Source organism: Haliotis asinina, chromosome 10 (assembly GCF_037392515.1).
Source record: "Haliotis asinina isolate JCU_RB_2024 chromosome 10, JCU_Hal_asi_v2, whole genome shotgun sequence".
NCBI lineage: Eukaryota > Metazoa > Mollusca > Gastropoda > Lepetellida > Haliotidae > Haliotis > Haliotis asinina.
The window spans coordinates 55859310-55875906 of record NC_090289.1 but is presented as its reverse complement, the minus strand read 5'-3'; the positions used below and the strand labels follow the sequence as shown (position 1 = coordinate 55875906).

General features: G+C 42.1%; 1 protein-coding gene across 1 annotated transcript in view; it reads left to right on the top strand.

Moving 5' to 3' along the window:
• The window catches only part of LOC137297717 (contactin-5-like), a 40070-nt gene that overhangs the window by 17417 nt on the left and 6056 nt on the right, over positions 1-16597 (top strand). The window contains exons 7-18 of the mRNA XM_067829649.1: positions 10223-10367; positions 10654-10844; positions 11047-11142; positions 11561-11794; positions 12050-12155; positions 12496-12680; positions 13231-13503; positions 14152-14454; positions 14604-14770; positions 15178-15304; positions 15524-15685; positions 16443-16595. Of these exons, the coding sequence (XP_067685750.1) occupies positions 10223-10367; positions 10654-10844; positions 11047-11142; positions 11561-11794; positions 12050-12155; positions 12496-12680; positions 13231-13503; positions 14152-14454; positions 14604-14770; positions 15178-15304; positions 15524-15685; positions 16443-16595 (2142 nt within the window). The remainder of the gene's footprint in view (positions 1-10222; positions 10368-10653; positions 10845-11046; positions 11143-11560; positions 11795-12049; positions 12156-12495; positions 12681-13230; positions 13504-14151; positions 14455-14603; positions 14771-15177; positions 15305-15523; positions 15686-16442; positions 16596-16597) is intronic.

Sequence of the window (16597 nt, the reverse complement as noted above, 5' to 3'; positions counted from 1 at the left end):
ATTTACACGTTCCTAAACATCTCATGAAAAGCAGGCAAAATAAAGACAAAAAGAAGAAGACTGTAAATACTTTATATATAAAACGCAAAGCGTCTCATGGTGTGCCTGGTGTGACAAACGTAAGGAAAACAATCGAACCATTTTAATGTACATCCATTCTTCTATACATATTATGTACAAGGAAATAAAAAAATGGATTACTAAATGACTAGTTGGTCTTGTTGTTTATCGTAAATGCATGTTGAGTTTGGTCAGCATCAGCAGTTTCTCTTTTCCTGTGTTGGAAAGCAAACCAGCGTTCAAACTGTTAATGTTGTCATACCAGTCAGTGTATCTATCATGGAAGTTTAGTCTGAGTTGTGTACGTTGATGACGTGCACGTTCTAACATGTTTTGATGAGATATTCCAGTCAGAGCTTCTTCAAAATAGCGCTCCACCTTTTCATCACTATTCAGCATCACACACTGGTGATTGATTTGAAACGGATGACCAATTTCACATCCATAGCAATCGTCTTCACACAATTTGGTGATTTTTGTCTGGAGTTCATTCAGGTAGAGCGTTTTGAGAATAGACTCGAACATTTGACGATGGTGTCTCAAGTCACATGCACGCTCAAGAGACCGCCTTGTGGTGTTAATTTCACGCACTTCCACAGGATATACAGTGTTAGCAGGGATCACACCCTGTTCCATGAGCCGCTGCAGAACCCTCTGTGCTGCTTGATAAGCAGCCCTTCTTAAGGTTTGTCCTTCACGCAGCGTTTCACCATTGGCACCGATCAGTCTGTACACATATCTCTGAACATTCATTTTGACGCTGAAAATAAATTAATGATTAGATAAATAGTTAGATAAAAGGAGCAATATATATATAATTAGATAAATTATATATAATGAATGAGTAAAGGAAGCAATATATGGTGAATGAGTAAAGGACTCCATACATGGCAAATGCGTAAAGGAAGCACATACCTGTTGAGCACTGTTTTCTTGTGGAAAGATGTCTTCACATACATAGTGAATGTATACAATTTTTTTTAGATTGGTGAATATCCATATGGAACGCTGTGAACAGCATCATCTAACAGATACCTCTTGTCGTCAACTGGTGTCAATGCCACTTTGTTTTGTCTCTCAGTGTACAAAGTGTTATTGTATGATCGAATCAAGTGAAAGGAACAACTGAACCTCTTCTGTTCAAATAATGATTGTTTATACATATCATGTCTGAGACATTTCTTGATGACAGATTTCTTAATGCCTTTAGCTGTCTTTTTTTCGATGACGTTTTTAGATTTTTGCATCAGAAAAGAGTACATTTTGCTTTTTAGTCCCACAAACTCTAATATGATGCTCCCGCCTGCTTCATCCTTCATTTTACCAGTTACCTTGCGATTTTCATCCGAGTATAACCCTTTTGGATCATCAGGTGCATAGTTGGAAGTGTCAAACAAATGTTGATTGTATTTCATGAACACATAAGGATCCAAAAGGGGTTCATGTGAAGGTGCATGTACATGCATAAACAAACTGTCCGTGTCCGTCATCAAAAGGTCAAGTCTTTCTGGCCCATACTGCATTTGCATGACATCATAATAGAAAGTGTAAATTTCATATTTGGCTAAATCCAAGATGGTGAAGCCAACAGCAATGGGTTGATCTAAATGTACAGATAATTTCTCCAACTCTACTGCAGTCACGTCTTCTGAAAAAATTTTGACCTGTTTGAAGTTACTTTTAGCTGCACATTTTCGAAGTTTAGATCTCTGTGTTACCAACTGAACTGTTTTATGCTTTCGTTTATTCATGCAGAACCGTCCAAACACACAGTTGTTCATGAGTTTATAACGATCTTTATCACAGTCATCCTTGGCATTTTTGCGGTTACTCAAATTAAGATCGATGTAAGGTTTCAACCATGCTCCTTGTCTAAATTTTAACACTCTGTGTATTTTTGTACATATCAATCCATGTCTCAGGTACAGCTGTAACGTTTTGAAGTGAACCACGTAGTGGGAACGATCTTTTAGAGTAGTGAACAGTTTTTTACCGGATGATTTCTTTGAACCTTTACGCAACGATTTTTTGAGTGGGTTGAAATGAGTTAACAGTTTCTGGTGAGCAGGTGAAAACTCATCATAGGGAATGTCATCATGTGTAGGAGCCATGGGAAAAGCAGCATGAGCTTTGTGTAAGTGTTTGGGATACAACAAATCGACTTCAAGGATGTAACCTGTATCTCCTTCTGTATCGACAGTTGTCCAGTCAATGATGTCATACTCTTCAGAACTGATGAAGCGATAGTTTCCAATGGGGAGCGGTTGTAGCATGACTGTTGCATATAGAGAGTTAACATCAAAGTAGAGAAGAAAGGAGGTGTCTTTCAGTGGATCAAAACCCGATAGGTGATAATTGTTAGCAACTGCATATTTCTTACTAATCATAGACACCCCACCACGAATGGAATTTTCAATGAAATTGTAAGTGTCGACATCAGTGAACAGATCAAGTTTGGCATCTGTGATTTTCATAGCAGCATCCATGGAGTAATAATGACAAATGTCAAGACCATAGTCAGTCAAACACCCTGTTCTGAAGGTCTCTATGATGTCGGTTAATAGCAGCACATCAACACTCACATACAACCGGACAAAGTCGCTCATGGTTTCACAGTCAAACTCCTTCCATAATTCATGAACAAATGTATAGTCTTCCTGACTAATATTTTCATCAGACAAAGAACTGAAAAAGGATGCTTGAGAAGGTAAACAGGTCTCATTCAGTTTTCCCCAGTCATCCATGTATTCATAAGGAAAGGGAACTTTCCTTGTTAACATGTTTCCATGATGGGGGAAGTGTTCTTTCAAATAGACAAATGAATCCACGCCTTTGTTCAGTTGGTTTTGTGTCAGTGCATCTAAGGAACTTTGCAGAAATTTGTAACTATCCAAAAAGACCAAATTGTTATCCACTGTAAACGATAGAAACTGTTCTGAGTTGTGAGGGATCACTGTAATGTCTCTGTCACCAAAGTGTTGTGCTACTTCCAGTATCAAGTGAGAATCATAACGTTCAGAGTTATGAAGCATGACAACCACTTTCTTGCGTAACTGAAAATTCAGGTTACATCGATTATGCAAAACTTGTCGAAAACGTCCTGTCAGGTGATCGTGGTCTAACACTCGATCAGTACCTAACAGTTCACTACACAAACCACAATGAGTAGCATTGGCGATGGTTATCTTATCTTGGACAGTGAGCTGCATGGGTTTGATAGAATCCAACAATGTCTGGATGCTGTCATATTCCCTTAAAATACTTTCAATAAAATGCTCAGCTGCCTGTTCTCCTACATAGGTTTGTACAGGTTTCGAATACCGTTCCTCCGTGCACACCACTTTGTAAGCATAAGCACAAGGTACATGTTTATTCAGTCGTGAACTACCCGGGTTGCTTTCTGGAATGAGCAAGGACTCAAAATCAGCCACGATAACAAACTTGGCTCGTTCTGTTTTGCTTTGAGAACGTAATCTAAACTGATACACCGCATCCTCTGGACTAGGCATAACGACTCTTTGTGCTTTGTCATAACAGTAGTCTTTATGCTTATCCAGACATTGTTGTGATGTATAACACCAAAGACATTTGCGACAGATGAACTGAGTGCGGTTATTACGTTGCTTGTTTCTGACTAACCCACTTAAACTGGTAATGAGACAGTAATGTGTATTTGGTTTAACGTCTACGTCCATGCGTTCATGTTCTTCTAACCCTAGGATGCCTTCAAAATCATCCGACTCACTTTCTTGTGAAAGCAACAACAAATCAATCTTCCTGTTTTCATCTGCATCCAGCCTATTACTGATGTACATGGGATACAAAGTATTATCTTCAAACCCATACACGTTGATACTCAACTCATTGGCTTCTTCAAATCGAGGAATTTGTTTTAAAGTCATGGGAAAGGTGAATCCTTCTAAATTCAAACGGTTTAAATAAGGACGATAATTTCCCTCGCGTTCTTTGTTATGAGAAGCCGGAAACAGTTTTGCTAAAATGCTGTAAGCAAAACAAAGATTATCGCCATTTTTTATGTTGATAATACTTTTGGATTTCTTGACAAGAGTTTGTGGTAGTGGAATATAACTACCACCTTTGAAAGGTTCAAACTTTACCACAGTGAGTTTCAAAAGTACAACGGCGGAGATATTCAAACCAGAATGAACCCCCTCATAATCATCCAGCGTCTGAAGCATCTTGTGTACGGCTTCAAGATACTGTTCATTTAAGTCACTACCCTCTGTAGCTATAGTCATGACACTTCTGAAATAAGCCTCATGGTAACTTGTGCTCTCATCTTCCCGACTAGGTTTGGCCATTCTAATATGGAGACACAACCCCCATTTTACGGCTTTTTTCTCACGAATTTCATCCTCAATTGTATCAATAACCTGATTTTGTTCACTAATCATGAAATTCAGTGAGTCCGTGCTATTCCGTCCGTCAAAGTCATAGTCTCTAACATCTCCCTGTAGGGAGTGGCTTGAACATGGACGTGAGGCGATATTGGTGGCGGTAGGGGCGTTAGGTGGGGGAGGAGGAGGGACAGATAGCGTAGCCGTTTTAGCCCTTTGTCTACGTTTACCTCTGCCACCACCCGACATGTCATGGTCAGTTTTATGTGTGTGCATTCTTAATGCTTTAGAGGTTGGGAAAGATTGATGATACGTTTGACAAATATGTTCATCAGGAGCAGATGTTTTACAGTTACATGAATGTCGTTGATAACCGAATTTGCTGTTAAACCTTTCAAAGCAATGTGGACATTGACGACAATAAACAACATTTTCGGAACAACTTTTGACATGACGTTTTAAATTGTCTTCCCGATTAAACGATCGATGGCAATGGTTGCAGGTAAACAATATGCCCACTCGTTCACAATGTCTCTGATGTCTTAACAAATGACATTTCTGTTTGAAACAATGTCTGCAAATTTCACATTGGAAGACAGGACATGTAGTTTGCTCAGACATTTTGTTATTTGTTGTTATTCACCTACTATAAAATTTGAATACGATTCACTATTGCATGCTTTTTTCTGCGGCAACTTCTTTGTTTATCTGAAATAATTAAAGTTATGATAAAACGTTTCGAACAATGTTTTAAAAAATGATGCACAAAAAAGGCCGAAGACTAAGTATTCTGATTGTTACTCACTTCTCTGTTGCTTGTACGTTCGCTTGAAGAAGTCGAGTCTTGACTGTCTCTAGTCTTTGACGGACTGTTGAAGTGTGTTTCCGGTCGTGCATAACCTTATCCTTTTTATACCGTGTAAGTGCGCTATGATGCTTGCTATTTCTCATGTCTTGTATCGGAAGAGGGGTGCGACTGGGGTCGCCATGTTTTGAAAAAGTGTCACGATTACTTCGCTTCTGTTTTTCAACAGTACAACGTGGTTGCTCGGTACATGCAGGGACGTTGATACAACGTGTTTTGGAAATGATAGAGGGGTGTGTCGCTCATATATACTGCTCACCATCACTCATGATGTTGTCTTGACTGATATTCTTGTATATGCGCGGATTCACATGGACACTCACGCGCGCGCGCGCACACACACACACACACACACACACACACAGACACACACACACACACACACACAAGCCATCGAACCACATGCGCGCACACAGAGTGAGAAGTCGACACTGCTAGACTATGGGTGAAAGTCCAACAAAGAATAAGAACAAGACTTTTCAAAGTAATTATTCGTTTTATTAAATTAATAATTCCTTTTCATTCCTGACGACCAAACCTCACCCCGCGTTCAGTGTGGTACATGTCTTATTACAAGGACGTTGTTTGCTGGTGTTGTGGGGAAAGCGTAGGGGACCCGTGCCTGACACTGTGTCACTGCATCAAGAGGATCCCTTGATACCTTCTGACAGCAACAGGAAATGTAGACTAACGCTTAGTTTCTGAATACATATCATTTTGATAGTAACACACAAACACATTCAAATTCAAAAGGAGCATCAGAGAGACCAGAGCTTATAGGGCTTGAGCGCTGCAGCTAGGGCTATGGTGTTTGGGAAATAATATGGTTCGGGGGCTGTAAGACAGACTACAAGGGATCTTATCATCTCGGATGGTACGGATCAAGACAGCCACATCGATTGCGAATACACTCAGCACAATCATACATTCAGCACAATCAGCGACAACGTGGTTGTGCAGACTCGTACCACTTCTGAAATAATAAAAGTTGTAAGAAGAACTCATGTGTGTAACGGTTTTTAACAGAATTAATGTTAAGTAACTTTACGGTAGGAGTACTATATCATTACATGAGAAGGGGCGTGATTGGACGAGTGGTAGTGACGTCGCACTGTATGTATATCAGTGTGTTCTAAATCGGATTTGCAAATAATTTGAAGAAAAAAACCCTTCTTGCTATAATTAGACTTTAAACACACAATTATATGAACTGTTTAAGACAAAAAATGTGACTTACTCAAGACAGTAATCTATATAAATTTATTAGACACCGCATTGTGAGAAGCTGGTTTTGGTGAACATATGAGTAAATTCATTCATAACTAACGAAGCCGGAGGAACGTTTCAGATCACTATCACCAGCTCGCCGCTTTAACCGGAATGAACCCGGTTGTCGAGCGAACAATATGATTAAAGCTACAGGTTTAACCTAACCTATCACCCGTCGTCTACCTTCACCGCTTTTCATTCAAGACGATATGCTTACTAGAATGAACTCGCCTCACGCATATATTCAAGACTAACTAAACAAACTCAGTGAGCGGGTAAGCACGTGTTCCCGTTGGTGAGAAACATTGTGCAAGCACCGCCATTCATGTGTCCATTTAGATTGCCTCGCAGAATATCTACCACCCATCATGATACTAACAGCGCAGTGATAATAACGTATTTTAATACTTGTACTTCTCACATCTTAGTAATAATTTATCCAACACTATGATGTAGGTAAGAACACTTTTTGTGAATTTCAGGTTCTCATAAAATTCGTAGTCGCCTACAATAGGATACAAGGTCATTATCAGTACACCTATCAACATGTATCATTTTGTGAATACCGTCTTTAATCAAGGCGATCGCACGAACAGAATTATAAACCACTTATCAATCAGATAAAGTAATCACATGACAGTTAATACGTGATTGTGGTAACATAGATGATGATCAAAGTTACAAAGTACCTGCGCGTTAGGTTCTGCAACTTTTCAACAGAACACTAATCACATGGTTTAACATGTAATGTTTGCATCAAAATCTCTCCCACTTTGCTAGTGAATTCACTCTCACGTTTGTGTAAAGTCGAGGTACGTTCTAACGATTCTATCTAACGATCTATCACTTGTTACAGCATGATTATCATAACGAATTTCATTAAGAGTGGAAACATTGAGGATACACATCACATAACAGACATTTTAGATTCGGTAAAGTGTTACAAAGTAATTGAATCAGAAGCGTTAGTACTCTTTATAATTTTAAGTTCGTACTCTGTTCTTTGAGCATTAAATGAAACGCGAACAGGCATTACGTGAAATATTTCAACTAAAGCTGTTGCGAGCGGTGGTGCGTTTTAAGACGTAAACGAATTAGCAGACTCTTAAATGTGGAAAACGAGCTGTCTGCTGCTAACAATTTTCTTTTCATCACTAATTCTACTGAATTTGAAAACAGAGCATGGAGGGTCTTGCACATCTCAGTTAAATAAACAGTAATTTAAAGCAAACCCATCTTGACCTACAGATCAAACCATCTTGACCTACAAATCAAACCTACTTGTCAGCTCTTTTTTACACAATGGGCAATGGCGGAAAAAGTGGTGCATGAGCATGACACAGCGTTTCTCTTGCTGCTGATTAAGTTTCATTACAACGCATGAAATGGGATCGCGATGGGTTAGGGTTTGTATGTGACTTGATTAAAAAACGCTAGATCATAAAGACACTGCCGAGACGTCGCCAAGATAACCAGTCACATGACACCTTTCATGGTTGTTCTATATTACAGAGTACACCGTGCACTGGGTATCAACCGGTCATTCCACCCTGTCGTGACAGTTCTGTATAAACAACTTATTTGAATAGACAGCATTCCAATCGTTTTGTAACAAATAACCATCAACTATAGCGTGAAACATCCATTGATAATTTCTCCTTAAACGTCATTAACTTCTTTTCACCATGGTGATATTATGTATCACTAGGCTTAATGAAATTGATATGTTTAGATAATGACTGTCACGTGTAGCTATTTTTGGGATGAAATGTGGGACAAATGAGGGATGAGGGATGAGGGATGAGGGATAAATGAGGGATGGGGGATTTACGGTCACTGGTTTCATTGTCTTTGCTAATTGGAGCACGAAATGAGGGATGAGGGATGAGGGATGTGGCTCATGGGCTATTGTTTTAGCTAATTACCGCATTGTTTTACCATTGTTTTGACATAGTTTCTATTGTCTGTGCTGTAGAATGAAATTTATATCTACTCTCCCCCTCCTGCCTTACGGCTGTCTCGGTACTGTCGTAGGAAAGCACTTAGGATGTAAAAGTGGACAAAAGCACCTCAGAAAAAAAGGTAATGTTGGCAAGTTAAAGTATTGTGCATACGGCTCTTTAGTAACTCCTGTTTCCTGCTGATACGCAACGCTATATATAGTTCCTATTCACTATGACACACACGGTCTTTGTTTCTACATAAACAAAATACCTTTGTCTCTGTGCATATTCTGAGAAAGCATATGGAGACAAATCATTCTTTGGTCATTTCAAAATATCTGTTATGGAAGTTGTTTCACATATTTGTTTCCGTTACAAAAAGGTAGGCTCAGAAAATAGACGTGCACTGTGCGAGAGGGCTGATATTGTTCGACTAAGAAACCAGTACTTACGCAAGAAACGTACAGAGGGTTACGAGCATGTATATTTGGACGAAACATGGGTAAATGCTTCCCATACCACAGGAACACAATGGTTCGCTAGCTCCTCTTCAGAGTCCTGTGCCGGAAAATTACCACTTGGCAAGGGAGAGCGACTGCTGGTTGCAAGAGTCGGGGATTCCTACCTGGCTGCTCCCTAGTCTTCAAGGCAAAATCTAGAGACAACCGAGACTATCATACCGAAATGAACGGGATGGTTTTCTTAGAATGGGTACAAAATCACCTGGTACCAGCACTGCCCCCCAAAAGTCTGATTGTCATGGATAACGCTCCATATCATGGCGTTCAAGTACCCAATACAAAGGCCCCTACATCTAACAGTAAGAAGGGGTACATGTTAGAATGGTTGCAAAACAAAGCAATATTGTATCCAGAAAAAGCAACCAAACCTGTTCTGTATGACATCAAAAGGTCAAATAAAACCACACCTGTCTTTAAGGTTCATGAGTACCTTACAGAATGTGGTCATTCGGTTTTGCGATTGCCACCCTATCATTGCGATTTAAACCCAATAGAACTCATTTGGGGTATCATGAAATCGGATGTTGGCAGGCAAAATGTAACATTCAAATTTCGGGATGTACAGACAATTGTTCAACGGTCAATAGACACCGTCACGCAGGGAACATGGCAAAAGTGCGTTGGGAAAGTTGAGAATGAAATGGAAAACATTGTTGGGTACAAAGTGGACAGGTCCATGCCACCATCAAGCCAGTCGTCATCAGGGTAGACTCTGACGACAGCGACACCGATTCGGACAACAGCGTCTTCTGAAAGTGGCAACACTGACTCCCACTGAACAGGCTAACCAGATAACGGCTTTTGAGATGACCCTATCTTCACAACACACGCCTGTTGATTACCTGTCTGTTCTTGAAATGATGATCGTTTGTTAAACAGCTTTTTTTATTCGGGTGTCCCAAATTATGAGACACATCATCAGAGTTGGTCTGTCGATTTCATGTGGCTGTGCAAAATTTGCTTTTCCTGCAATTATTAAATGTTGTGGTAGCAATTCATCGGTCTCAAATGGAATCAAACGGACTGTAGTCGTATAAAACGCAGCAGTTCTCTGGGAAGAGTTTCTTCCATTGGATTGGCCAGAAACGTTACATTGTGTTCACCACGCGGTTCGTAAATAGATGAGAAAAGTTTGAACCGGCATCACTTCAGGCTTTCCTCCCACGAAATCAGCTCACTCACTCACTCACTCACTCTTTGTTTCAGCATACGGACAGGAAACCACAGACCTGAACAAAATCAGTCGAGGGCCCGTGTTCACGAATGAGCCAAGGAGTATAGTACTCGCTGGGAGAGAAATACTCACCTTCATCGATTGCACAGCAGATGGAATACCAGGCCCGACATACAGGTAATACGTAAACACTGCAACATCTCTACAGGCCTTCTTTCACTTTCGCCTCGTGAACAACCGCGTTACTGTTGGTCGTAAAGGGCGGCAAACGAGGACAGCCTGACAGCCTCGATGACTTGTGGTGGAAACATGTCAGCCTATCCCATTTGTGTAGATGCATGTTCATTCTTTCAGTCACACGATTGTCTGGTCCAGACTCGTTTACTTACATATAGATGGGATATTTGCAGCTTAAACAAGAACAAAATGTGACATCTTCACTGATAATAAGTAATTGCAACAGGTGGATCAGAAATGTGGGCACGGCGAAAGAGATGGAAATTACGGAAACCACCGACACTCGCTACACACTGACCAACGGGAGACTAACCATAGCTGACCCCGACCTACAGAAGGACCCAGGGGACTACCAGTGTATCGCCTCCAACTCGGCCGGTTCCATCATCAGCGACCCCATCACCATATCAGAAGGATGTAAGTATGAAATCACTGTTGTCCTTTAAACGATGTCTGGGATTTTATATGATATTTGATGGCCACCAAGTTATTTTTGCGTCGGAAAACTTGGTACTTCTACGCGTCGACATCGGCAAAAACATACTGAAGTAAACCCACAAATACCTATGAAAGTGGCTTTCCTGGTACCTAGTTCACTGTAACTACACACCTGTTCTAGTCCTGAACGAGTTCGTCAATGATCCTGTGGGCACGCTGAGCGCTCCACTGTACCAGGGAACAGTCATCAACTGCAACACACCAAAGTTCAAACCAAGTAAGTGAACATATGTGCTCATTGCAGTCATATCTGTTTTCCACATTCAGTATTTACAGATGTATTTACACCTGGTCCAACATAGTACTGTTCTCGCTAACCTGAACTGACCCGGGGAAAACATGTATGTGTTCGTCATGGTGATTGTTGTCGATGTTATCAAGGTTCTCAGATGAAATTTTAACCCAAATCATTTGGTCGCGACTATGAATGCTTTTCAGTTTGGAATCTTGAAAAGGTTTTGTAATAAGATGTCCTCCTTCCTCCTCTGAGAGAAAAGTATGTTTGTCTCTAAAGAAACCCCACTTGAATGTTCGTAATATTTCCAACAGCTGGAGAATCGTTTCTACCCGTTGTACAGACTTCTGCCAACTGTCCTAAATATCAAATGCCATTCTCACTGGGAACTTTGTTTCAGAGGTGACCTACGCCTGGTACAAGAACGACGCCATGCACTTCATCCGCCCCACGCTCAATCCCCACACATTTGTGTCGGAGAACGGTGGTCTGTACATCTCCGAGGTCCAGGCGTCAGACAAGGGGCAGTATCACTGTGTGGTCACACTGGCTGCTCCTTTCGACGAGATGCTCGCAACCAAGCAGCCACCCAGCAAGACCAGTCTAGCCATCGGCTTTGACGTCACGGGACAAAGTTAGTAGAATATCAGAGAATGACTATATTACATACAAATGACGTCCCGAAATGCCAATAAGCCACCTTCGGGAAATTGCCATGCACATTAAACCAGGTGGGTAGCTATATAGCGTGTGCTGAAAGGATATCTCAACTGCAGCTGTAAACAAAATCAGTTCTTATACTTGGTGCCCATGTTGCTTGAGACAGATCAGGACAGTCATTGTGCAGGACAGGTGAGAATTGAAATATTCTCTCCATTGCACCTTGCAGACGCAAACGACTTTGGGCCGACCATCCACAACGACTTCCCTGCCGTGTTTCCAAATCCCCCGCAGAGGGGCAAAACCATTCGCCTGGAGTGTCTAGCCTATGGAAGGTGGGTTTTGTAACCAGAACATGGGTTCCAAGAGAACTTGTTATGAGAACTGGAAACGAACCAAGGCCTCTTGCAGTGTTGTTGTTGATGTACTTAAAATACCAGTGTTAACGTTATCTTGTATATTACAACTTAAACCGAGAGTGCAACAGTTTTAAACAATGAAAATATAACACAAATCTTACCATAGGTGGTGACAAGCTGGGTAAGCTGATTATATCTAAAGACTCCTTTAAGAGTAACTTACAATCAAATGATGGAAGAAGGTTGTTGAGGCCTGGAAATGCGAACTAGTTCTACCCATGTGTGTTGTCACTGTATTGATGTTACTCATCTTCAGGCTCCCGTTGACCTACTCCTGGGAGTGGAATGGCGGAGCTCCACCCTCCGGTTCTCGCATGGAGAATCTAAACCGCGTTCTCATAATCAAGGATGTGAAGCTGGAGCACAGCGGCAACTACACATGCCTCGTCAGACGGGGCGGCGACGCCTCCGACAGCAAGAGTCTGCACTTATCCATTATATGTAGGTTGCCTTTGCAAGGAGACGATGATCTCCGTCAACAATTAACTGTCTGCCTTGTTTTATGGGTATGCAGCCCAGACACTTCACTGACCACGGCAAGGACTGCACAATTGCGGCCTCCAATTCCTGCAGACAGGCCATATTTTCACCGTGGAAACTTCATAGTGCAGTCCTTGCTGTCGTCATCTGAAGTGGCATGTGACATGTACGTGATGATATCTGATAAGGAATTTGCTTGCTCCCATGACCAGACGTCTTGGTTTGATTAAGCGGTTTGTAATCGCAATGGGATGACAGGACGTACTCCTACATTCAGAGATGGGCTACTGGATATTGTCAACTCAGCCTTAGCATATTGTATGAGAATAATAATCTTGGTCCTGGATGCCTAGTACATTTGTAGATGAACGTTGCGTTTGGTTTGGCGCCATGTTTTCTCAGAGAATCGACCAGACAAACAGGCCTAATGCCAGCGTCCAGCTCGACATGTAAATGTAAATACATGTAACTAAACATTCTAAATGAGATTCACAATGCGTTCCTCCACCAGCTAAACCATACTTCCTGTTCCCGCTTGAGGACAAGTTTGTAGACAAGGGGAGTCAGCTGACGTGGAGGTGCGATGCAGTGGCCGTCCCCCACGCCACATACACGTGGCTTAAGAACACTAAGGTGCTTCTCCCCATACCTGGGGACATCGACATCTACCGGAACACGCTGACCATCCACAGCGCCGACGCTACCCGCCATAACGGCATGTACCAGTGCATGGCGAAAAACAAGTACGGCAAGGTCCTCACAAGTGGCCAGCTCAAGGTGCTATGTAAGTAGACATACACGAGGACGGAAGGCCAGCTGTCCTTTTCCATATGATTGCGTATCGTGTTCTCTTGACTGCTTATTATGAATGAACGAATGGTGTTTATGTCAACCACAGGTTACACATTCTATAATGTATATCATAACTTGTTCACTGGTCACGGGAGGACATGGGTTGATGTACCCTCGATGTTTCTTTAACTGGAACATAAAAAACTATTGAGGGTGTGCGCGTGCGTGTGTGTTCATGTGTTGCCATTGCATGAATTACAAGGTCATTAAAAGAACATAATGCACCCCGGAAGTTTCCCGGGGTATTATTTAGGCTGTGCATGCTGCTATGGATTCCAGGTTTCAGGAAATGATTTGTCTGGAAACGATGTTAAGGACGGCCGTGTAGGTAATAAGGTCCATGCATTCTACGGTGAGTCTAATGCCACCAAGTAGTGTCACAATCTTTAGTTCGTTATCTGCACAATCTTCCACTCGGTGTAGAGACGTCAGTTTTGACGTACCTGGAAAACACCACACGAAGCATGGTTTGATTGTGGAATCATGCAAATCGTGTTCAGTTCATTTACACACTGGGGCATCAATTAATGTGTCAGGTGTCTCGCTGCTTGCTCACATGTTTCTGCCTTTGTGTCACCAGCATTCCAGCCAGTGTTTAACAAGCACCCCCTTCATGACTCCATGCTTGGCACCGAGGGCGGCAACATCACCATACCATGCCTACCGGAAGGGGCTCCCACTCCGACCATCACGTGGTCTAAGGATGGCCGTGACCTTGGTCTCGCTGTAGCTGATGAGAAAATGGCTACTGGGCATTTGGTTCTACTTCCAAGCGGGAGCCTGGTCCTCAATGGACTCACAAAAGGGGATTCGGGACGCTACAGGTGCACTGCCACCAACGACATCGGCACAGCGTCGTCTGAGGGCATGCTCAACATCGTCAGTAAGGATTAAGTTTTATGTTACATTTCCTGCACGAGATCATTCAGTGATCTTGAACTTTATAGAGTTAGTAACATTGTCGCATGGTAATAATATGTAAATCAGCGTTTACAAGTAATCGTGCTCCCTCTATAAACTTGTAATTTCCAGCGCAAACGATGATAACAACGCCCCCTACCAACACCGCCGTTATTGTAAACAACACCGCTTTCCTGTTCTGCGAGGCGTCCTTCAACCAGCTCAAGACGGACTTGACATATGTGTGGAGATTCAACGACATCACCATCGACATTGCAAACGACCCCGACTACGTACAGGTGAGCGCCTCTCTCAACTAAAACTGTCATGTCAAGTGAATACACAGTGTGACATTTAGAAAGTGGTCAAATGTAACAATGTTGTGTTTGCGATTACATCTCATTAAAGTCAGACATCTAATCGATGGCTGACTTTGTTTTCTTGCGATTAGATGCCTGATCCTGAGAGTTTGAATCCTGGATAGCACTCTACCAAACAACAGTACAAGAATATGTTCTTTACTGTGATGATAAAATCCCAAAATTTTAATGCCGTTTCGGGTAAGAAACGGGTAATCTTGATTCCTCGAAACGTAAAATATTAATCATTCACACTCTCATTATGAACTTAATATGATGTCAGAAGGAAGGTTGAAATGAGGGTGACATGTGGGCGTCAACTGATTATCTCTATTTCTTTATGACAGGGGATCCGCGATGGTTTGAGGGGCTTATACATAAGGAACGCCCAGTTCAAACACGAGGGAACATTCACCTGTATTTCCCAGACCGTGCAGGACGCTCCTACAGCTAGCGCCGTACTGACAGTCAAGGGTACGTATGTTCCTTAAACTTGATGCCGTACTGACAATTAATTGTAGTGTCTTCTTTTAGTACGATGAAGTACTAACATTTGTTGGTACGCTTGTTCTCACCCACTGTTCACACACACACACGCACGCTCGCACGCACCGCACGCACACACGCTCGCAAACACACGCTGTACATATTGTGTGATCCCACCGTAATACCGACGTATACCTTGCACTGTAGGACCACCCGGGGAGCCGGCTGGGGTGTACTCCAGGGATGGGTCGAAGGGGAAGGAGGTCACGTTACGGTGGACGCCTGGAGAGGATCACGGAGACATCATACAAGCCTATAGAGTAGAGGCTGCAAACACCTTCGACTCAGAATGGGTCACCGTCGTCAAAGGTGGGAACCGTACACTTGATTTACTGTCATCTCTGCGGCAGTTTACTATGACAGAACCCCTGTGTGGCGATTTATTCTTATCCATTTTTCGTTTCCAAAATCAAGCATAGGAATTTGTCAATAATTTCACTTAACCTTTCACTTGACCTGCCGATTACCTGCCATGGCGAAAAATGGTCTGTAAGTCTAGTCGCTTCAACTGATTCATCCACTGGGGCAAGAAATTAGAAAACCTTGAGGCTGACATTTATTTCATATGTGGATCTATGCACAAAGACAAGCCAATCTCATCTGTATGACAGAAATAATGCATTTATTCTTCATCCAATATGTTCTTCAGCTACTTCCGCCTTTGGCGTCTGTAGTCCACAGGTTCAGGGTACCATCGGACATCCTCTCCCTATGACGTTCAAGAACGTCTACATTAACGTTGATTGCCCAGAGTTACAAAGTCAATGCTTTCTAAGGGTCTACTGGTTCACATAAAATGACGCTTCAGTGACGAATAATATCGTCAACTGAATTTCCTAATAGATCTGTTCCCAAGTTTGTACAGTTGAACTGTTGATTTGCCCCTTCATAAGTTTGTAAAGGGTTCCGCTATCAGAACAGTGCACGCAGGCCTAACAGAAATACCTGGTGTTAACATTAGTATTTACTGGATAGTGATTCTTAAAGTAAACAGTGAACAATTTACATGTCATATAATTATATCTATGGTTTGGCTTCATGTTCCTGAGTGACATTGTTCCTCCAGAGTTGGAGGAGAGCCAGTCAGTTCTGACGAACCTACAGGAGGACCAAACCAAGAGGGGGACGCTCATTGTTGGTCTTGCTCCCGGCACCGGCTACAGGTTCAGAGTCATTGCCAGGAATAGGTTCGGATGGGGGGAGCCCAGCTATCCGTCAGGT